Raw genomic sequence first — 24,951 nt, 5'->3', positions numbered from 1 at the left:
TAGTATTGAGATACAGCCTTGGTCAGAAGCTAAAAGTAAATCATTTGTGATTTTAACGAGCGCAGTTTCAGTGCTATGGTGCGGCCTGAAACCAGACTGAAACTTCTCATAGATATCATTTTCTTGCAAGAAAGAACACAATTGAGCGGACACCACTTTTTCTAATATTTTAGACATAAATGGAAGATTTGAAATGGGTCTATAATTTGCTAGGTTATTATGATCTAATTGTGGTTTCTTAATGAGAGGTTTTATAACTGCCAGTTTAAATGTTCTTGGAACATGACCTAAAGATAAAGACGAGTTAATAATATTAAGGAGAGGCTCTTCCACTACAGGTAACACTTCTTTCAGTAGTTTAGTTGGTATCGGATCTAATAAACATGTTGTTGTTTTAGAGGAAGTGATAAGTTTATTTAACTCTATTTGTTCTATAGTTGTAAAGCACTGTAATTGTTCTTGCGGGGTGATAATTAAGGCTGAATTATAAGGCGCAACTGAAGATTGAACGTTTACAATTGTGGTTCTGATGTTTTCTATTTTCTCAGTGAAGAACTTCATAAAATCATTACTACTAAACTGTAATGGGATATTTTGTTCGGGTGATGTCTGTTTATTTGTTAGTCTAGCCACGGTGTTAAATAAAAACCTTGGATTATTTTGGTTATTTTCTATTAGTTTGCGGAGGTGCTCAGCCCTGGCTGCTTTTAGGGCCTTTTTATAACGTGACATACTGTCTTTCCACGCGATTCTAAAGACCTCTAAATTAGTTTGTTTCCATTTACGCTCTAAAATACGGGTTTCTCTCTTTAGAACATGCGTGGTATTGTTGTACCACGGTGCTTTAATTTTCTCTCTGACCTTTTTTAATCTAATAGGTGCAACAACATCCAATGTTCTAGAGAGAATAGTGCTCATAGTGCTAGTTAGTTCTTCTAGTTCATCTGTTTGTTTGGGTTCAGGCAGCAGCTGAGACAGATCGGATAAGCAATTTGAGAAATTATCTATGGTGGATGGAAGGATTGTTCTGCCTGGTTGATAACGCGGCGCTGCATGACATATTACAGCAGTACGTAATATGCAAGTTACCATGTAATGGTCAGTGACTTCATCACTTTGCGGTATAATATCTATATCGGTTGGATCGGTTCCATGTGATATAATTAAATCGAGTGTATGATTAAGACGATGAGTTGGTCCGGTGACGTTTTGCTTGACCCCAAATGAATTTAATAAATCTGTAAACGCAGCCCCTAACGCATCATTTGGATTATCTACGTGTATGTTAAAATCTCCAACAATTAATGCTTTATCGACATTGACTAATAGGTCTGAGAGAAAATCTGCAAACTCTTTTAGGAAATCAGCGTAAGGCCCAGGCGGTCTATATACGGTAGCCAAGGCTAGAGATAATAGGGATGTTTTTCTAACATCTAAGAGCGTAACATTTAGTACAAGTACTTCAAACGAAATAAACTTATAACCCGCTTTCTGAGTAACATTGAGAATATCTCTATAAATTGTCGCAACACCACCGCCACGACCAATTAGACGGGGCTCATGCTTATAGGAGTATCCAGGAGGAGCAGACTCATTTAGACCGAAATAATCATTTGGTTTAAGCCAGGTTTCAGTTAGGCAAAGTACATCGAAGCTATTATCTGTGACTATTTCATTTACAATAACTGCCTTAGGTGTGAGTGATCTAATGTTTAGAAGACCTAGCTTTAGAAATTGTTTTTGTTTACTAATAGCAACATTTTCTGTTTTAATAACAATTAGATTTTTCCTAGATCCTGCAGTAGATATATTATTTGATCTCACTAAACGAGGAATAGACACGGTTTCTATGCAATATTCTACACTAGTATTTATATCAGTTAAATTGGTGCAGCAGAGACTATGATTTGGACTTTTGGTTACTAGTCAAAAGGTATTTAACATTTTGGAGATGTTATCCGACAGAAGATCTGCTCCGAATCTGCTTGGGTGTAAGCCATCGGCACGGAAAAGCCTAGGACGCTCCCAAAACAGATTCCAATTATTTACAAAGAGCAGTTTCTGCTCATTGCACCATGACATTAACCATTCATTTAGCGCAAATAATCTGCTAAACTTTTCATGTCCTAGTCGGTACGTGGGAAGCGGTCCTGACACTATGATCGTTGTTTCAGGCGATGTGCTGCGTACCGTATCGATCAGATTCCTGAAGTCTTTCTTCAGAATCTCTGTCTGGCGCATCCTGATGTCGTAAATACAGTATGATATTGTTTGTTTATAGTAATTTTTGTGTTTTCTAATAATGTAAACTCACAGTAAAACCATGCTTTTTTTTACAGTACAATTCTAAAAACTTGACAATTTTGTTTTATTAAAATACTGTAGATTTTACAAGAAATGTCAGAGAGTCAAGTCAAGTCACCTTTATTTATATAGCGCTTTTTACAATACAGATTGTTTCAAAGCAGCTTTACAGTGATAACAGGAAAGTATCTCGCTTTTTAAAGCTGGTAAACGCAATCCAGATAGTAAATGAATGCATCTTTTTAGCATGTTAAACTAAATAGTAATCGTTCAAATGAACACGTTATTTCTGACAGCCCTATCAATAATAAACTGACGGATATTTACACAAATGCTTCGATTCTTTAAAAGAACCAGAGTGATTTATTTAAGATGTTACCTGAGGGCTACACTGGTTGCATTGTATGTTTTTTATTCACTAAAAATAACTGGTTAATTAGAGTCATTTGTTTGGACTAGATTTTCCAACTCAGTGTCTTTTCATCTCATCACACTGGAGCTCCACTGCTGTAAATCGGTCCAAGAAACTACTTACATTTATATTTTATACATTGGGATACCAATTTTTTTGTATATATTTTTTTTTTTTGCCACTGTATCAGTTGATCTGGTTTTCAAAACAGCCTGAATGATTCATTCACTTATCAGACTCTATTCAGTCAGGTGACTCCATTATCCAGTCACAGTGGTTCTTGAGCTGTGCGCTCAGCCGCTCACTAGAGAAAAGGATTTTCTGTGAATAACTTTCTTTTACATTTGTAAAATTTAGCTTAGAATTGATCTTATTGTGTTCCACAGAAGAAAGAAAGTCATACAGGTTTGAAAAAGCATGAGCGTGACTTTTTATTTTCAAAGGGACAAATCCCAAGTCAACAGTCAAAACAGTTTTTTTTGTGTTGTTTTTTTTCGTTATTAATTGTGTATTAATTGTGTAACTCACTGAAAGATTGTGTGTTTCAGTATGAGCAGAGAGGAGTGGTCTGCAGGGATGCAGTGAATGACTGTGATGTGCCAGAAACGTGCACTGGCGATTCGAGTAAAGTAATGATACATTTATATAAAATCATCATTACCATCATAATAGTCCGAATAACGTAAGAGATTCACATGTGCTTCTCATTCATTTCTCAAACAGTGTCCACATAATGTCCACAAACTGGATGGTTACATGTGCGATGCTGGACTGGTAAAATATTCAGTTTTTCTATCTAATATGAAAATTGTACAGTACTAACCATTGTCACTGTATTTTGTTTGCATGAATTACTGCATAACACTGGCAGACTTATTTTTTTTTAACTATTAATGTACATGAACTGTGGTTTAAATTGAATGAAAATGTTTCAATGATTAAAAGGGCGGTCTGCAATTTTATTTATTTATTTTTTGTTTTTTGATTGTGCTGGCTGATTTTGGCCTTATAGTTACACTTAGTTGTGTGTAGATACATAAGTGTTCAGTTCCCGATGTCATTAATTGTAGAAATGTGGTGTTTACACTATACATTATTTACTATTCATTTGTCCCACAAGCAAATCTCTCCAGTAACAAAGTTGTTTCTGACTGGTTGTGTGATCTCAGCATGTCTGCACACATGAGGCTACTGATATAACTGCAATAAGTATATATGCTTTTAAAGGTATTTTATTATTATTATTATTTTATTAATTATTTGTTATGTAAGGTATTTTTACATATTCATTTCATTCACCTTTACTCTTTTATGTGACTGTAGTCAAAGAGGACATCAGCCAAGTGTCTTTTTTGTTGTTGTCAGGCTTAGAGTGTGTGCGTAGAATGTGTGTATACTGTATGCATACTATAAGCTGATGTTCTCTCTTCTGGCTCTCTCAGGGCCGCTGCTATGGGGGCCGCTGTAAGACCAGAGATGCCCAGTGTCAGGCGCTCTGGGGCCACAGTGAGTAATATTGTACAGGATCGTGTTTAAAAACCTCAAAACAAATAATGAATATTAATTACAGAGGTAGACATTATGGTTGGTTTTGTTTTTTGTTAGTATAAACCTGTAGTTTTAAAACTACTAAAAAGTAAAATAGTGTTCATAATTAAATCTCCAATTTTGCATGCTTCAAGTAATGCTTCATCAGGAATTAAAAAATAATAATGAAAAAATGACAAAACTGTTCCATAATTTTGTGCACTTCTGACAGTAGTTCTTACACATAACTTTTTAATGAAGACTCTTCCTGCACTTATCTGGTGACTTTCCGCACAACAGTCCAGTTGATGATGCTTTGTATGATCCCTGCTGCACTCATATAACTTGAAGATTTGGGCTGTTGTTGTTGTAGAAAGTGTGATGATAGAGGCACAGACGAGCAGCAGCAACTCGGCTGCCAATATTCATAACCTGCATCAGACAGGATATTAGCAAAATTGTCAGAATTTGTCAGATGACTGTCTCCTGGTTTCTAGCTAATCAGATATTGGTCTGTGTGACATTGAATGATGGCTGTGATTGCCAATTAGTGCAATGAATCGTTGGTGTGATCAAAAAGTGCCTCTATTATGCTTTTTTGGATGTAGTAATACAGCTGTGAATCTAAAAGGTCTGCAAAGTTTCAAAGATGCACTTCAAATGGAGTTACTGTCTTCCAAAATAAAGAACCGATTCTGAACTGCCTGAACCGAGACATCAGTAATTCCAGTCTGACTTCCTGCGTAAACCGAAATATGTTTGTAACAAATTTACATAATGCTTGTCAGTGGTCTTCAATAGCCTCTTTTCCACTGTCCGGTCATTCCACTCTCAGACCTCGAGCTGTGAGGCCAAAATCAAGCTGCATTTCCACTTTTGTGCCAGTAGCCCTGCAGCACTACACTAAAACCCACCTTCAACACACCCCTATAGAACAACGTCATATATGACGTTACACCATTTTCACCAGCATCGGGCTAGCTGACTGAAAACTAGCTAGAGCATGATAGAAGCGAACGTTTCGTCTTTACCTAAAGACTCCAGCATCGATATTTGACCAATGATTTACAATAAAAAATGTTTGTGATAGTAATTTATTCATTTGTGTCAGGACTGCACATCAATAATTCTGAATCAAACTGGTATTTATTAGCTCAGATAAAATGAGAATTGTGATCACAGGAATGCACAAAACAACTCCATGAAGGCTTTTAAGTCTAAAGGCTTACACATTTAGAAATAAATATTGACAAAATATCAAATGTTTACATCACATTTCTTTATAAAGAATGAGCTTTTCTATTTTCCACAAAATTCTGCGATCTGAGGAGAACACATTAGCACCCTCGATTTTGGCTCGGCAGTGGCTGCCCACGAATAATGTCTACTTTGACCTGCCCTCAAATAACTTTTATGCGCTGCGAAAGCAAATCTACTTTTCATGCTCTGGCTCTAATTGATTTAGTAAAACCAACGCCATTGAGGAAGCAGAAGTGTGAAGAAGCAGAAGTGTTACAGTGGCTAGGCAAGGAAGATGTAGAGGTGGATCTATATTGCAGCGCTAAACTTTTTTAAACAAACTAATCAAAAACAAAACTTGATTTAAACTCACTGAGAGTGTCTGCTTCCCAAACAAAGCTAGAAAGACCAGCACTAAATAGGAAAAGGATCTACCGCTACCATTATCAGTTGGCTGGAATTTTGAGATCGCAATAGACGTGAATGACTAAAAGGCGTTAAGAGCTTGCTCAAGTACTGAGGAGCTAAACCATTTAGTGCTTTGTAAGTAAATTATCAAGATTTAAAAAATGTATGCAATGTTTAATAGGAAGCCAATGTAGTGCTGACAGAACCGTGCTAAAATGGTCATACTTCCTAAGAACTCGAGCTGCTGCGTTTTGGACCAGCTGTAGTTTGTTTATTAAGCGGGGCAGGGCAACTACCCAGTAGAGCATTACAATAATCTAGCCTTGAGGTCATGAACGCATGAACTAACTGTTACGCATTTTTCATTGAAAGCTGAAAATTGTCGTACGTTATATATATTTTTAAGATGGAAAAATTTGGTTTTACAGATGCTAGAAATGTGGCTTTCAAATGAAAGATTGGTATCAAATAGCACATTCAGGTTCCTAACTGACAATGACGACTTGACAGAGCAGCCATCAAGTGTTAGACAGTATTCTAGGTTACGTGCAGAGTGTTGTGGAAATTCTTTTCTCAACTTTAAATAATAATTGTAAGACAGTAGGATATCTCAAAGGTTAATAATATTTCTTGCAAGAAATAGACATTCACATACAGAGCGCATCTGATATGAGAAGGCCCCGACTTCTCCTTTTCGCCCAGCTTATATACACGAAACACATCCTGGTTCTCAAAAGATCTCCTTAGTTACCTTAAAAGGCAACATCTTTCGTTCGAGATCTCTGGTCTAACATAACTTATATCTAGACAGAACAATATCATGCCTACATACAAGTTCCTGTTTTTAGCTGCAGCTTTTCACACATTTTGCTTATATCTCTATTTTCTATCAAAGCTGCGCACATACTTTTCACACTTGAAGTACAACAATAGGTCACTTGAGTACCCATAGTCTCTTTGCTACCCAAAACATTTTGTTCCTGCAAGCTTATATGATTATATTTCTTTAAATGCTTATGAGTAAAAATAAATGTTCAACGTTAACACAAGTTGCACACATCTGAAAGTAAAAAAACACATCTAAATGTAAAATTTCTATCACAAGAGGTTTTTGGTCCAATAATTCAAACCTTTTTACTATAGACTAAAATTACTAGTCATCCAATTTTTTTATACCAACTATGCATTCTGTCAATTTTGTGAATAGGTATGTTTTGTCAGGGCAAAGAAATATACAGCTGAGTATCATCAGCATAACAGTGAAAAGGAACGCTATGCTTCCTAATGATATCATACAAGAGTACCATGTACATAGTGAAAAACAACAGCCCTAGTACTGAGCCTTGCTGTACTCCATACTGAACTTGTGATCAATATGACATCTCTTCATTTACTGCTACAAATTAATACTGGTCAGATAAGTATGATTTGAACCATGCCAATGAAATTCCACTATTGCCAGTGTAATTGCTGAGTCTATTCAAAAGAACGTTGTGTTCCATAGTATCAAATGCATCACTAAGACCCAGTAACACTAATACAGAGATACAACCACGATCGGATGATAAGAGCAAATCATTTGTAACTCTAATGCGAGCAGTCTCAGTACTATGATACGGTCTAAATCCTGACTGGAAATCCTTGCAGATACCATTTCTTTCTACAAAAGGAACACAGTTGTGAGGATACTGCCTTTTCCAGTACTTTTGACAGAAAAGGGAGATTCAAGATCGGTCTGTAATTAACTAGTTCTAGGATCAAGTTGTGTTTTTTTAATAAGAGGTTTAATAATAGCCAGCTTTATTTCTTGTTAATTTAGCCACTGTTTCAAATAAATACCTAGGGTTTCACCCATATATATTTGTCATGGAAAGTGTCACATGTTACTTGAAGTCATTTTATGTCAATTTAATAAGTATCATGTTATGCCCAGTACTTAAAAAGGGCAATGTATCAATTTAGTTAACATACATTTTGTACATGGAAGATTATGGCTGTTGTCTATAAAATCAAATCATTGTCAAATGCAGTAGCTGTAAATAATTAAGAAATGTATGTCTCTGAGACAGAGAGAGTAAATGCATAACAAACCTAATAGCTACAGGTCACTACTCTGTCTGCAGAAACATTAAACTACTAAACCCATCACTAGAATAAAATATAATGAAACATATGAAAGGTTAAATAAAACCAGACAAATTCACTATAGGAATATTTTTGCCCTGGACATTGAAATTTCTCAGACATATTTTGGTAGCATTTCGTCCCTGCTCCCTGGTTCATTTTTTATCCTGGATAAGACCGTTAAAAGATTCACTGTAAAAGATTATTTAAAATTGTAACTGTAATTGTAACCAAAAAAAAACAAAAAAGGCTACTGTAGAAATCTTTCCTAGAAGTTTGTATGTGGCACATGACATGTTTACAGTATATATTATATAAATAATTTAGTTTCTTCTTATTTGTGTTATTAGTAATGTACATTAGGGTGTTTTGTGTTACAGTTTCTGTTATTTAGTTAATGTTTATTGCATTATTTTCATCTCATGCATGTTACCCTAATGGTATTTTGTCTTTGTGTGCATGACACTGTACAGCTATTAGGCCATGTTTTATTCTCTTATTCAGCATGTGCCTGTTCTGTTGTACTATCTGTATTATAACGGTAGTTTTCAGTACATTTTAAGGTAAAAATATATTTTTGTGGCTTGGTTATTTGTAAAAATATACACTATGCCATCCCATAATTCTGGATAAAAAAAATGTTTAAGTTAAAATTCTGGCAACCAAAGTGGGCATTTTGTTTTTACTGTAAATTCACCATGTATTTTTACTGCACATTTACCATATTTGTTAAAGTGTATAGTAATGTTTAATAAATAAATAAAAATCACTAAATTGTAACAATGATAGAAAGATCTATGAAAAATCAACTTCATACAAAGTCATTTAGAGAAAAATTGATACTTCTCTTCCAAACTACAGAAAAATTCAATATTTTAACCACACATCACAATTATTAGTGAATACAAACATATAAGGTTTGTCATATAAGGAATAAGGAATCAGTGCCTATGTGAATCATGTACACTTCACTTGTTTAATTCTAATACTGAAATTGCACATGCACAATGCTCAGTTATTTGACCGTGTGTGCCATTAGATGCAGCAGATCGCATGTGTTATGAGAAGCTGAACATCGAGGGTACGGAGCGTGGCAACTGCGGTCAGGACAGCAGCTCGCACAACTGGATTCAGTGCAATAAACAGTGAGTAACAACCAGAACACAGCTTCACAACCTTTTCAGTGGCATCATTTCTCTCTTTGCTGGAACAATCCTTCTCTTTCCTCTTTATCTGTCTTTCACTGTCGTGTGTTTTCTCTCACAGGGATGTGTTGTGCGGATTTCTATTGTGCACTAATATCACAGTGAAACCACGGTATGGAGACTCACATGGAGAAATCACAAGTCTCACCATCTACCATCAGAACAAGTACCTGGATTGTCGGTAAATGCATATATTTTCTTCTTCTGTATAATTCATTTATTTTAAGCATGCTCAGATATTTTTACTGGAAAACAGTACACTGGTTAAGGTGACAGTCAAATAAAAAAAAAAGTTCTTTTATTTTAAGTAAATAACCTAATCCCATTAGAAAATGTAGAAATGTATGCATTTTTATGATGTGATTTGTATAAAACCGTCTGATTTTTTTAGAAAGGTCCACACCTAAAATTAACCATAAGTGAGGCATAAGCAAATTGTAAAAAATGTATGGATGAGATTGTAAGAATTTCCAAAGCGATACATTTATTATCCAGTAAGAAGATGTGCATAAACTACGATGTAAACACATTTACCAAATGAATCCCTCAATGCACAACTAAAAACTCACGTGACTTTGCCTAAACAGTGGATGCAATCTGGACTATCCAGCAGACTAATTGTATTGCACAGCATCTCAAATGTTGGTTTGATGATTCTGAAATGCCTGAGCCAAAGTCTGTCATCAGAATGATTTGGTACAATGACCTCCCAGAACTGTCTCACATGACAAAATCACATTTGCAGTGTTTGTTTGTGTGTGTTCAGTGGGGGTCATGCAGTGCTAGAGGACGGCACTGATCTCGGGTACGTAGAGGACGGCACACCGTGTGGTCCTAATATGATGTGCCTGGACCATCGTTGTTTGCCGGTAACCACCTTCAACCTGTCATCCTGTCCCGGTTCGACATTCTCTCAAGTGTGCTCTGATCACGGGGTGAGCTGCTCATCTTTGACAAATCTAATATCACAGTCACATACTGTCTGTTTTGAGGTCAGTGCTGTTTTTTTAAATGAGATGCAGTGACACGGATAAAATATGCAACGTTACATTTGCCAGAGGCTGGTACATTTGACAAAAGGGATTGTTTACTCACCCTCATGTCATCCCAAACCTACAAGATTGTCGTTCATCTTCAAAACACAAAAACATATATTTTTAATTTTCTCTTATCCTTTTTTCCATCCATTGAAAGTCTATGTAATCAACATTTTCAGGCTTGAAAAAGTACATAAAGACAACATAAATCTGCACGCTTGACGTGAGAATCAGTGAGGTTTGTTCTTGTGTGTCATGCAAGTACATATTTGATGTGCTCCATTTATGCTCGTTGATCAATGTTTATATGTGAACAAACACTAAATTAAATCTGGTCATCATATAAAGCGATTGTGTACATGGGTTAAACGACTTGATGCATATGGATTACTTTTTCAATGTCTTCATGAACTTTTTATGTCCTTTCAATGGATGGACAAAAATTATGTGAGAATATTAAAAATATCTTCATTTGTGTTTCTAAGATTAGCAAAAGGGTTTGGAATGACATGAGAGTGAGTAAATAATTGATATTTTTTGGGTGAACTTACCCTTGATTCACATTCTTCTGTATAAAGTCCAAAATAAAATTCTGCTTTAATAACGAATACTGTGGTAAAACAAAAGAGAGTGAAAAGAGAGATTGGATTTATTCATTCACCATTGTCTGAAAAACGTTAGTAGTACTAATAAACTATAGTATACTGATCTAAAACTATAAAGTTCATTTAATTACATTCAAAACTTACGCCTCTACTCTTCAATTCTATATGCTCTCATATCATACCATATCATTAAAAACAACAATGTTGCTTATCACAGCTATGCAGATGACACCCAAATCTACCTAGCTCAATCACAAAGCAACTTCAGTCCCATAAACTCCCTATGTCAGTGCTTACATGAAATTCAGTTTGTTCAACTACAGTAGTCAACATTTGAAGTGGATCAAAAAAGTTCATCAAAGTTGTCCTAAGAACGGTAATTGTTCAAAATTCATAATTCGTATAACTTTGATGAAAGGTTTTGATCCACTTCTAATGTTGACTACTGTACCATCATAGTACAGTATTTGCTCAACCCATTTGTTGTTAATTAGCTCTACACACCTGTTTCTTTTCAGTTGATTACTCTCTCTTGTATTTAAGCCTTCAGTTTCTTTTGTTTCATTGTCCGGCATTGTTTATGTTAAGTGTGGTTATTTCCTGAGCTTCTTCCCTGTGATTCTCCTGTGTGTTCTTGCGGAATTTATTATTGAAGACTCCTTTTGTTATCCCTTGTGATCGTGTACTTACTACAGCCTACACAGCGCCTGAAAACAATAGCCTTGGACCAAAATACCTGGCAGATATTTTTTATGTAATCTTTGTTTAATTGTAACTAATTTATTCCTTTCTTTTCTTACTATTTAAAAAGTATATATATATATATTCTGTAAAGCACTTTGAATTACAGCTGTATGAAATATGCTATATAAATAAACTTGCCTTGCCTACAGAGCTGCTTTTCAGTCAAATTTATTGAATATCTTCTACTCCTAATATTTTACGTGAAATGAAATAAGGATTTATATAGCGCTTCAATGTACTACTACTGTACACCCCAAGCGCTTTACAATCATATCAGGGGTCTCTCCTTAAGCACTCCATTGCCAAACCATGTTTATTGCTGTGAGTGACTTACAGAAATGTACTGTGTCGCCCTGGAATTGGAAGGCCGATATTCTTGGCAATAAAGTCATTTGGTATAATCTTTTCTTATTATCTTACAATGTGTATGGCATAACAAATATGGAGGAATCCATTTTGTTGCCATGTGACAAGAAAACCACAAAACAGGAAAGTTTCATCCTTGTAGACCCTTATATGGCTGTGTGTAAATGTTATAAAGCCTCCTCTTATGAAAAAATAAGATAATTTAACCTTGTTCTGACATGAACTCTTATGAAAAACTCTTTCATTCTCTTATGAAAAAATAAAGTTAGATTTTTTAATGATGATTATGATGTCCACACACATGGAAAATATAAGGATGTAAGAAAAGCATGTCTTTTTACTTAGTTTACGCCATGTCATGTCAAGTCAAGTCAGATTTATTTGTATAGCACTTTCCCATCGTTTCAAAGCAGCTTCACAGAAATTCATACTGATACTGTATGTCTGCAATGCCTTATTGCTTTACCATAGAGCAAGTTTTAGGTCTGGGTGATATGACGATACAAAACGATGATACGGGTGATGCTCTGGATTTTAGAAATAACTATATTCACGCAGGGACAAAGTAATTAGACAACGGTTGGTTTTTTTGTAAGCAGAAAACATCTGTTAAGTGAAAAATATCCGATTTCACCATGTGACATAAAGTAACAAAATTGTCATTCATCCTTAATTCTCATTGTAACTTTGACTGCTATTCCAGATAGTTTTGTGTATACTGTAATAATGTGAGCCAAGATGTTTTTTTTCCAGGTTTTGTCTTATCTAGATATTTTCTGCCTCTCCTTTCTAGACGTGCAGTAATGAGGTGAAGTGTATCTGTGACTCTGACTACACTGGGAAGGACTGCAGTGTGTATGACCCCATTCCAGACCCCCAGCCTCTAGACGGTCCTGAGAAATACAAAGGTTCACAACACCACACATTCAGTGTTCGGAATGTAATACTAGCATGTTTAGTGGTGTAACTGGGATCGTAAGGGCCCCAGGTGTCTATTTAACTTAAAATAAAGATAAAATTTATGTTCAAAATGGGGATAAATCGTGTCCATGGGAAAAGTGTCCAAAGAAAAGGGGGGATTCGTTGTCCTTGTTGTGAATGCTGAGGGCAGTTTGGTTCAGGTGAGGACGGGGTCCAGTGGACACAATTGTGAGAGCCACTAACTTAATTTTTTATTCAGGTGGACGTGTAGCGCTCAGCACCATATAAAGAAAAATCTTAATATGCAGAAAAAAAATAATATAATAATAATGTTTGGGGTGGGACACAGGTGTAAATACATTGCACACATTATTGTATGAAACCTTGAGACTTTTTCTTTATTCCCCTAATCGCAGAGTAGGAGTGATAGTGAATGGAATGGATTGTATTAAAAAATTTACCAAACACATTTGGAAACTAGAATCTCCATAAAAGTGATGTATATTGCCCTAATATAAAATATTTCAAAAATATTTTATTATTATAATAAATATATACCATGACCCTACAGAGGATAAGGAGTTTGGAGAATAGATGGATGCATATATATATATATATATATATATATATATATACATATATACATACATATATATACATACATATATACATATGGATAAATAGGCCTATATATTTCTGCTGAAACAGGATATTTTCTGAAAACGTTATCACACCGTGAAAATCTCATACCGTTACAACCCTATTTTACACTACTTATTTACAATTAAATGAAAATGTATTATAGATAAACATCATGACATATGTTTGGGAGGTGGTTGTTCATCTAATCCAGCCAATCACACTTCAAGGGTATATAAACAGTAACTCAGCCTATCATCCTCCAATGATGATTTCTCTGGATCAGATCTCAATTCAACATTCAATTTCCAGTAATGGACAGCATGCTCTCGGATTATATGATCAAGTGCACTCATGAATATACATTTATATTAAACGCAGTCACTTCAAAATGAACATTCTGTCATCATTTACTCAATCTCAAGTTGTTTCAAACCTGTATGAATTTCTTTCTTGTGCTGAACTCAAAAGAAGATATTTTGAAGAATGTCGGTAACCAAACAGTTTGTGTACTCCATTGACTTCCATGGTATTTTTTTTTCTTTTCTTCATACTATAGAAGTCAATGGGGTCCATCAACAGTTTGATTACCAACATTCTTCAAAATATCTTCCTTTGTGTTCAGCAGAAGAAAGAAATTCATACAGGTTTGGAACAACTTGATGGTGAGTAAAGGATGACAGAATGTTCATTTTGAAGTGAACTATTCCTTTAAGAGCTCTTGACCCACTTAAAGGGATAGTTCACCCAAAAATGAAAATTCTGTCAACATTTACTCACCCTTAAGTTGTTCCAAATCTGTATGAACACAAAAGATGATATTTTGAAGAATATGAGTAACAAAACAGTTGTTTGACCCCATTGACTTCCATAGTCAAAAAAATTGTCCTGTTCCACTAAATGAAAGCAGATATTTAGAAACATTGATTGCCTTTGAGAGGCAAGTTCTTCATATCTCAAATAAACAAATAACAAAACCAAATGGTACCACAAGATGTCACTGCCGCCTGTTCCAGGGAGCATGAAGCTAAAACTAATCAGTACAGGTAACAGGAAGATGGGTTTTCAAAATGAAAGCACTTGACAAAATAAAAGTCATGATTAAAAACAAAAAAACGAGAATATAACTGAAACTCACGTGACAGATATGCCTTTACCTGTCTGTCCACAGGTCCGAGCGGTACAAACATCATCATTGGCTCCATAGCAGGAGCGATACTGCTGGCAGCTATAGTACTGGGAGGAACAGGCTGGGGCTTCAAGTAAGGCATCCACAACAAACTACATTCAAAAATATATGTTCAAGTAGCATTTTCCTCATTCATTATAAATTATTTATGCTTTAATAATATATAAGTTTTTTTTTTTTTGTGGTTTACTGTATTGTCCTATCACTTAAAATAGACTTCAATAAATAATTTTAAAGGGGTCATAGGATGCTTGTGTAATGTTTCTGTTTGTGCATTTACAAGATCTTACAAAGCTCGTAGTCTCCCACTAAAGATTTAAACACTAATCCAGACCTGCCTAAAACGTCTTGATTAAAGTCCAGATGTAAACACTGTATTTTTAGGATGCAAAAGCAAAACCAGTGGTTAAGATTTATTTATAATGCTATTCCTGAGCAGTACAACCCAAAAGTTAGCTTGTGTACAGCACTTTTTACAGAATACAGATTCCAGCTTGTACAACGCTGGCTGCACACACCTAAATAAACTAGAAAAATACACTTCAGTATTTATTTTTTTTAAACAGTATTTTATGCTGTCACTTCAGGACATAAAGTTGTTAGGGTGAAGAAGACAAATGAAACCATGCTCTGCTTAAGTCATGCTTGGTTCTGGTCTATCTGCTCGATCCTTTCAGAATCTGACTCTGGATTGAACTCGTATGGTAATACCGTCGACATGATTAACTGTGTGTTTACAATTTCAAGGGGTGGTATAATGCCCTTTTCACAAGATGTAAAATAAGTCTTTGATGTCACCAGAGTGTGTATGTGAAGTTTTAGCTCAAAATACCCCACAGATATTTTTATATAGTATGTTAAAGTTGTCACTTTTTGAGGGTGAGCAAAAACGCACCGGTCCCTTTAAATGCAAATGAGCTGCTGCTCCCAGCACAGAGGCGGAGCTTCAAGAGCTTGTGTCCTTTTACCTCACACAGACATGCACTGAAAATTTCAAAAACTTTTAGCCCAGAAAGATGGAGAGACTCAAGAAGAAGTGACATGTAGACAACATTTCTAAATGGTTAGTTGGTGAATTTATGTAGCTTATGTGTAGTTATCTATGTGTATTTATGTAGCTTATGTCTAGTTATCTTCTAGTCCTTGATTAGCATATTCTGTCTTGATAATCTATAAATCGCGTCACCGCACGGGAGGAATGCCGTGTAGTCCCTACCAGCCGTTTGTTGTAGTCCTTAAAAAGAAAATATCTCCATTTGCTTTGAACTTTGAGCATTATAACTTTGCAGATGTTGTTTATGCTCAAACAGCAACATTACACACTAACTAAAGTTAGAAAAGTGAAATCATATTCAACCACCCCTTTAAAGCCTTGGAACCTGAAGCTCACAATTATGGTAAGGGACGTTACATTTCCGACACACATTCGAGGTTTTTGGCCAATCACAGTGCACTGGGTCAGCTGGCCAGTCAGAGTACTGTGGAGTTTTCGGAAGGAGGGGCTTTGTACTTGCATAATAGGTACTGCAATAATGTACACTATGTGCAAATAATGTGTTTTATGTTACCCTATTCTGTTAACAGCATCATATGACCCCTTTAATTATCTTGACTGCTTGTCTTATTTTTATGGTAAATGCAGCACAGTGTTTTAATGTGACAAATACAGATACACACATACAGTCCTATTCTCTCTCTGTTTTCTTTCTTGACAACAGAAATATCAGAAGAGGAAGGTATGAACCCGCCCAACAAGACATGTGATATCATACACCCATGTCCACCTAACATATATCACACCAGCAGATTTTTCACATCTTAGTTTCTCCATTTAGTTTGTTTTTATTTTATTTTTTAATAAGAAAGATAGAAAGAAACGTGGTCCCACTTTATATTAAGTGTCTTTACCATTTAAATTCATAATTTTATATAATGTACTTGTGTACATACGATTTTACGTTATACTTATATTTTTAAATGACCTGCATTTAATTGCAGCTGTCATTATTTCTGCAATTACAATGTTAACCCTTCCATTACACCTTAACCTAACACAATAAGTCGTTGTTCTTAACATAAAAATGTTTTATGTAAATACATAGCAATTAAAGACACCTAATACAAAGTGTGACCAAAAATGTTTGCAATGCTTTTTTACATATTCATATCAATATACCAATAAATAGACACCACATTTATTCACAAATTCCAGTTAGTGGATATAATGCAGACCTCATTGGATTACCAATACAGAAACAATCCCATAACTTCATAAAACGTATATATTTGAGCTGTGAACAATAAATGACCCTTGCCATTTTAATCATATAATTGCTTCAGTAACTTTTGAAGTATTTGAAGTTACTCGTGTGGTCTTCATTTTGGAGGCAAATAAAGAATATAAACTACAATACATAGTGAATTGCATCATTTAACATATTCTTTCTCTTCCTATATTTTCCTTCTTTTCTGTGTCTATTCTTCAGATCTGGAGGGGGATAAAGCATGTCATCTGCTCTCCTGTGCTTCTACGCTGTGTTCTTTAAACTTTGAGGGAAACAGAAGAAACTACCAATGTCTTCCACTCTCTCACCAAACTCCAGTGTCACTCCCTTCTGTCTCTTCCACTTCCTGTTACTGCCTGTCACCTGTTGCCTCGAAACACTCCAGTACATCCCATGGTAACATTCTTAAACTGATTTCAGTTTTGAAGATGTTAGTTATTAGTAATCAGTTTTGGTCTTTTAAACCTAGCACAGAAAATGAAAAAAGTCATCGTTAGCTCACCGTTATGTTGTTTTGAACACATATGACTTTCTTTCTTTCTTTCTTTCTTTTGCGGAGCACAAAATGAGATGTTGAGCAGAAATGTCACATTGTTGAGTTCCGGAAAAGGACCTAAAAGCACCATCGAGATTGCTTGTGCGCTATATGCATATTCAAACATGGCGCCTCGAGACGCATTACTTCAGGTCAATAGTCAGAATTATCAGTTCATTATTTTTTTCCACAAAAACAAAAATGTTATTAAAATTATTAGAAATTGTTATGTATTATACTGGTCCTAATCAGCGAGCTGCCACATTAATCAAAACAGACACTGAGAAGCCGTGACTTTTCAAGTTGTTCCATGCAGATAGACAGATTCTTCCCCAAACATTTTGGAGAAAATCTCTCAAAATATATATGGATTTCCCAGTAAATCTACCTAAAAAAAATGTATATCTTGCAATGGAATGTCTGCTTGCATTCCATGTTTACCCTCATACAAGTCTGATATCTATACTCTTACTGCTTTTAATATCATCCATAATAGTTAAAAAACATGCATAACCATATGAATGTACTTTTATGTAACAAAAAAAATAAGGCATTGCTTGTATGAGTTTAATGTAGTATATACTTTTCATAAGCACATAGCTGAGTGAGGCAAGGCCAGGTAATTTTAGTAAAATATGTATAATTTGTAAATCTTATAAGAGGAACACTGAGCTGAGGATACATATGTATGTATATAATGTATATGACAGCACTATTTTGCCCTTCGACTGTAAAAATAACACTGTCAGATAAAAGCACAAACCAATTTATAGGGGTCGAGAATGGAGACAACGTTGACAGAGATGGGCAAAACAACAATACTCAGTCATATTTCCAATCATTTTTATGTTACAACAATCGAGTCTACTATATAGTGACTTTGTTTTTCTGTTCTGCTGGCTGATGTCACAGAGCTCTTAGACTTTATATTCGCACCTATCAGTGTGGATCAAGGTTATCATTTTATCATGTTCAAATTATTAACTTTATTTTATTTATTTTTTTAAAGTACTTTTAGTTACTTGTAGTTTTGATAGATAATAGATAATTGTATTTGAGTTTTTTTATTTTGTTTCAAACATTCAGAAACAAGCAAGACTTTAGAGGAAAGAAACATTTGTATTTACAATAAATCATACAAAACAACATATCAGCTCCATGCTCATGTTCATTGATTCTCGTGCACAGCCAGCAGAAAACCAGTAGGGCGGCAGTTCGTTTACACACAAAAGGTGCAGAGTCAGACTGGGTCATTTCTACTCTCTTGTACGTTTTCATGTCGCACGTAATGAAAGAGATCAAACTCACAAATTGTACTGATGGACATTACATTAGTTTTCTTCAATCATTTTCCATCCTGTTAGACTTTATATCAAAATCCAGTTCTTAAATGACATCATCCTTCAAGAAGTTTTGGTGGGAAAAATAGGACGTATTAGCGTTGGATTTGATGATGCGATGCTCTGCACTCTTAGAAAAAAGGTTCAGTGGGGTTCTAGAATTCTTGACGGAATTTTAAAGAATGCTCGGTTATACTTTATTTTAAGGTGCCCTTAGTGTAATTACAAATAAGTACTGAGTAATATTAATTAACAACATGTACTTACTATGTAATTAGGGTTAGTTGCTCGTAATTATATATAATATAACGTTATTACTATGTTATTACAAGATGTGTAACAGGTACACTGTCAAATGACGTGTTACCGAACGCTTTATGCCAAAAGGGATCCACATAAGGAGAAATGTTGTAATACTTTCATGTTTAACAAGTTATTTCATCTTTTTCATTTTTCATTAAAAGTGCTGCTTAATTCATGAAAGTGAATTAATTCAAGCTAAATCCATAAAATTATCCCATGACAGAACCCTTTCTTCTAAGAGTGTGTTAGTGTAGCTCACTTACAGTTTCATTCTGAAAATCTGTATGATAATATAACAATTTAGTATATGCAGTATATATATAAAAACGAACTTTTTAAAACCCTCTTATGAGCTAACCCCAGTGTCTCTCGGCTATGTCAAGAACTTGATGCTTGGCATGATGGAGACCTGTTCATGATTATTGTGTAAATAATCAAGCTGTGCTGAATAATGTTTAAGAGACTGAGACAGATCAGAACATATTTGTAGAAGAGTCTAATATACTTTATTATAGAACTACCTTCAATTACAACTTTTCAAGTTTTAAAAATGAATAAAAGTATACTGTAGAAGAAGAATGAGCCAGTTACTGAATAATACACAGTGGATACTTTACAGTGATCACAGGAATTTGGGTGCTTTTCCATAAAAACATGCTTGCAAATATTGTCTCATCTTAGTCATTTAAAAAGTATCCATGCAGCCTTTTGTTTTAGTAGAATCAAGTAACGATTAATTAGCAATATTTATTTCTTCAGACTAAATGTTTGGTCGTATTTTCCTGTGCCTTCAAAAATACTTCATAATCAAAGTTACATTCACCAATGATCAGCCTGTTCCAAAAGTTACTATGGAGGTAGGCTACATGTGGTCATGTGTAATGTTATCAAATACAGTACAGCCAAAAATCTGATATGAACATACAGTATTAAATTAAAGACATGTATACATTTATATTTGTCTTTAATTATCTGATAATGTAAATATATTGGGTCCTTTAAAAACACAATCACACATCTACACCAAATATAGAGCATGTGCAAGATTCCAAAGAATGGGTTTTTTCATTTTAATGTATTTATTGATTGATTGATTTTGGGGTTAAAAGTTCTAGTGCAGTCCCCCTACATCTTGAGCCACGTTTTCATCCAACTGATAGTTTAGGTTGCATGTTGTTGGACCACTAAAGAACCTCTGTGAAAAAAAAAACATCAACTTGATAGATGCTGAGAGGAATTTTTAAGGACAATCTATTAACGTAGCCAATAACGTGTTTTTAATATATTGCCTTCAGTCACATTCCAACGTTTCATTAAAATCACTGTGTCTTTCATTCACTGAGTTCCAGTGTTTTAGAAGTTTTCTCTTTGAGTGTGATTTTTAAACTTCTTATAGATTTCTATGTCTAGGGTTATTATGGAAATATTATACTTTGTAATAAATTTTAGACAATTTGATTGATAGATTCAATGACATCTAAGTAATATCAGGTTCAGCTAAAGCTCACTGCAAATAAGAACTTTCCTCAATGATGCGACACTATCTCATTTCCAGTGGTTTGTATTAAACATCTCAATAACATCGATTAGCACTGTGGTAAAAAAAAAAAAAAAAAAAACATCCCAGAAAAATGTTCTTCTTTCCACGACTTGCTTGATGATTTGTTGTATTGCCAAGAACAGGCTGCCAGCAAATTAAAGCTTTTTTTATTTTTTATGTTTCTGTCACTAATGTTTGGGAAGATCATTTTTTTCAGAATGTATCAGCTGTAAACAACGACATTAATGCCAACAGCAAGAGAGCAGAACAATGTTTCTTTTATGTATATTATTATTGTCTGTATGCAAAGGTCTAAATGTATTTGTAACACAGAAAACACAAATGTACTAGACAATTTTTGTCATGATTTGTCAAATTTCACAAATACAAGTATCTACTGTGTATCAATATGTAGTTAAAAAAAAAACAACCTTCAAAAGCATTCAAGAGTAGCAATGTTTAATTGTATATTTGTGTATAACAACTGCCATAAAAAACAAGAATTCCTGGAGAAATGTCTTCCGGGGTGTGAGACTGTGTACATTTTGTAATAGCTTACCTGAAGCTTAAACTAACTGAATGGAGGAGAGGTAGACACAAAAGTTGATTTTGTCTAAATTGCCATACAAAAAAAAAAAAAAAAAAAGAATCTACTCAGCATGCGTGTGAGTGAAATGTTGAAAACAACTCATTTCTGTTCTTTTTCTCAGACGAGATGCAATGTAATTCTTTTTTTTAATCTTCAAAAAACACTGGGAATGTTGACGAGACTTGCAAGTTACGAAGCTTAAATAAAGAAAGACTTGAACATTTCTTGCATTGTTTTTAATAAACTATTTCAAGTATATGAAAAAGCCACCTTTCTTTAGTCCCACTCAGCTCTTCTTTTATCCAACGTTCATGTGCTGATGAGCCAATCACAGAAGACTTGATAATTAGTGGGATGATCTCCTGAATTAGGGGAGGAAAATTCAGTTAGCCAGGCACCTGAGAGAAAAAAATGTACAATGAGAAAAAAAAAAAAAATGCACACGCAATCCATGTCCACAGGCGTAACAATACATACATGTTCCAAAGCAGCTTTACAGATATGATCTATGTAGTGTTATTAGACTATAACTTTTCTTGGTGATTATGCTTTGTTTTTGTTTTTATTCAATTATGTGTGTGTGTGTGTGTGTGTGTGTGTGTTTTTTTTTGTTTTTGTTTTACTGAACTGTAGCTTTGGGGAGAAAGAACTATATAGGCTACTTTATGTAAATTCACATAATTACATAAACACTTTCATTTTTGGAAAGTATACAGCAAGGAAAAAATTCTACTGTATAGAGGGTACATGGGAGACCAAAGCAAATATTATTTTTACATTCCCATTTGCTGTAACTGAAAAAGCAAATTAAAAAAAATCCAGTATTGCATTCCCTTGACTTTCCTAAAGAGGACAAAATATATAGAGAGAAGTATAATGGCAGTGAGATAAGATGCCAAATGTACAGGTTTCCCCTCAGCAGCTGCATTAGTAACCCCATAACAGCAGTGTTTATTGTTATTACCAGTTTATTGTAATTTAATGCCAGCGTAATACAACATAAACTAGTGGTATATACATGTAAATGCTTTTCAGTAGATTTATTTTTTATTTGGTCTGATGAAGAGTATTTTTGTAGGCCAGAACCCAGGAACGAGTTTTAGCACCCTTTGTGTTTTTGAAGTTTTACTTGTCTTGAAAAAGACGGTTGCTAACAAGTGGCTAAATGGGACTATTGGTGACATTAAACAGGTAAACTCTTCTCATCTCATCTAATCTACTCATCTACTAGTCTGCTTTCACAGTCTTGTTGTGTTTATACTCTTGCAAACTACTCGAACTTAAGCTTTCAAGGAAAATGTTTAAATAAAGACTGAAAGAGCTGATGGAAGCTTAATGACGATGATGTTAAAGTCATTCAACTGTGGTGTAATTCCTTTTTAGCTTTTCTGCCAATTGCATTTAGCCTTCAAAACATAAGAATTGTGTTTAATTGTGAAGATCATCATGATCTATTGTTGGTCACAGAGCTTATTTTCTACTATAAAGAAAATGCCAGTAAAAAAAAAAAGGTATTGTATATGGAGACACAATAAATCTGTCATTGCCATACTGTATAAAATTAGACGAATTAAAATTCTGCTATAAAGCAGCTGTGCAGAAGACAATTGTCTCATTATTCAGTTCAGTGTTGATTCAGTTAATCAATTATCAAATGAGTTCAATTCAGCTATTAGAAGCTCTACAGAAGACAACAGTTCATATAAGTCAGTTCAATGTTGATTTAATTCAGTTTAATAACAGTGTTAATGTTGCAGGATTCATCAATTATTAAACAAATTTGATTTAGATACTAAGCAAAAAACCTTGAGAGAAATCAGACTCAGTAAGGGGGCCAGTTCTCCTCTTGACAAAAGAGCGAACATGGTGTGATTTATGATTCCTGGCTGCATCACAAATCAGACTGTGTATTGATAACGTTCAACATTTTCACCCAGCTCCTTTTGCTTGAAGATCAAGATACATCACGCTGGCATTTGATGGGATGAGTAGCATGTACAGGGTGAAAAGCAACAGTTCTAGTACTGAGCCTTGTGGTACTCCACACTGAACTCTGATCTTTATCCAGATGGAACTGGATAATATTCTGAATGTTCTAATCCAATCTGACTTCTGACCTATAATGCTGCCTGAATCATAATCACACACTGTTCGTTCGTTGGCCAGAGGAGAACTTTTAGGAGAATTTTAGGAGACTTTCTAAATCTGCTGTACAGCAGAAACAAACTCTGTTGCATTATTTTTCTGTTATCACCGTAAAGCTGATTTGAAACAATCTGTATTGTAAAAAGCGCTGTATAAATAAAGGTGACTTGACTGAACTTTTGATTGATATGATACCTCTTTGTTTACTGCCACAGATTGATAATGGTCAAGTAAATACAACTTAAACCATCCTAAATGCAATTCCACTAGAATTCCACTAGAGTCTACCTAAGAGACCTAAACTATTGGAGTTGGACAACACGTGTCAGTACCCACTCATTGTCATAATCATACTTAAGATTTAATATGGTCACATTGATGACATTGAAATTCTCAACAAAATTACTCGAAGTTCGGGCCAAGAGTCTCCTCTCCTTGGACAGCACGTCAAATACGCATATTTTACACTATAGTCTATAGTATCAAAGGTTGCACAGTCCAGTAAAACCAGTAGAGAGATGAAATGGTCTAAATCCCAACTGGAATTCAGCACAGACACCATTTCACGAGTTCACACTTACATATAATCAGATATAGTGTAAAATATGCGTATTTGACGTGCTGTCCAAGGAGAGGAGACTCTTGGCCCGAACTTCGAGTAATTTTGTTGAGAATTTCAATGTCATCAATGTGACCATATTAAATCTTAAGTATGATTATGACAATGAGTGGGTACTGACACGTGTTGTCCAACTCCAATAGTTTAGGTCTATAAATGCCAATCTAACAGCCAGTACAAACTCTAAAATCAGCAAATTCCTTTATAAAGTCTGTGCGGTGCCCTGGTGGCCTGGTACAGCCAGTACAAACGCCAAAATGCATGTATCATTTACACTAGTCAATGTTATATAAAGCACCATCACTTCAAAAGAACTATACTTGAAAACTAGACCTTTCTTTGGTGTGTAGAGACATTTAAATTAATGCAATCGTCTGGTTAGCCAGGTTTGTCAAACAGAGCACATCTAGGTTGTGATCGGTGATCGTGTCATTAACGATAAGTGCTTTAGTAGAAATAGATCTAAAATTCATCAAGCTAAGCTTTTTAAATTGTTCATTTGTCTTATCTTTCCCCTCAGTCTGTTCGCCACCGGGCCCGGTGTGGTCCCACCAGTTTGGACCCAAGGCCGAACTATGTTTCTCCTCACCACGGTAATCAGGGAGGGGGTTAGAGCATATTACGGTGTATGACATCGTCAGGTAGATCACTGAAATTAGAAGAGGTTACAAGAGGTGTGTGAACTTGCAAGTACGAAGTTTGACATCATTAGTGCCGACATGGATAACAATTTTGCTGAATTTATTTAGCCAGTGCAGTGATGTTAGGTGCTCTGCACTGTTATAAAAAAAAAAAAAAAAAAAAGTTAAATGGGTTTCCATATAGATCCCTCTTGACTCAATTCTATGGCAAAAAGGTTCTATACAAGGACACAT

At 34.9% G+C, this 24,951-nt stretch overlaps 1 protein-coding gene across 2 annotated transcripts in view; it reads left to right on the top strand.

The window, feature by feature from the left end:
- The window catches only part of adam11 (ADAM metallopeptidase domain 11), a 57,202-nt gene extending 39,471 nt beyond the window's left edge, over positions 1-17,731 (top strand). The window contains exons 18-27 of one of the 2 annotated variants that reach the window (XM_084434682.1): positions 3,265-3,345; positions 3,440-3,490; positions 4,159-4,222; positions 9,054-9,159; positions 9,281-9,400; positions 9,986-10,154; positions 12,765-12,879; positions 14,703-14,793; positions 16,439-16,456; positions 17,207-17,731. In XM_084434682.1, coding sequence (XP_084290808.1) covers positions 3,265-3,345; positions 3,440-3,490; positions 4,159-4,222; positions 9,054-9,159; positions 9,281-9,400; positions 9,986-10,154; positions 12,765-12,879; positions 14,703-14,793; positions 16,439-16,456; positions 17,207-17,222 — 831 coding nt within the window. In that variant the 3' untranslated portion in view covers positions 17,223-17,731. Of the gene's footprint in view, positions 1-3,264; positions 3,346-3,439; positions 3,491-4,158; positions 4,223-9,053; positions 9,160-9,280; positions 9,401-9,985; positions 10,155-12,764; positions 12,880-14,702; positions 14,794-16,438; positions 16,560-17,206 lie in introns of those variants that run through there. The other variant, XM_084434681.1, reaches the window with a different exon arrangement.
- Positions 17,732-24,951: the final 7,220 nt, after the last annotated feature.

This window comes from Rutilus rutilus (assembly GCF_951802725.1).
Source record: "Rutilus rutilus genome assembly, chromosome: 16".
NCBI lineage: Eukaryota > Metazoa > Chordata > Actinopteri > Cypriniformes > Leuciscidae > Rutilus > Rutilus rutilus.
The sequence above is the reverse complement of the archived record's forward strand: the minus strand, read 5'-3'. Positions and strand labels throughout refer to the sequence as shown.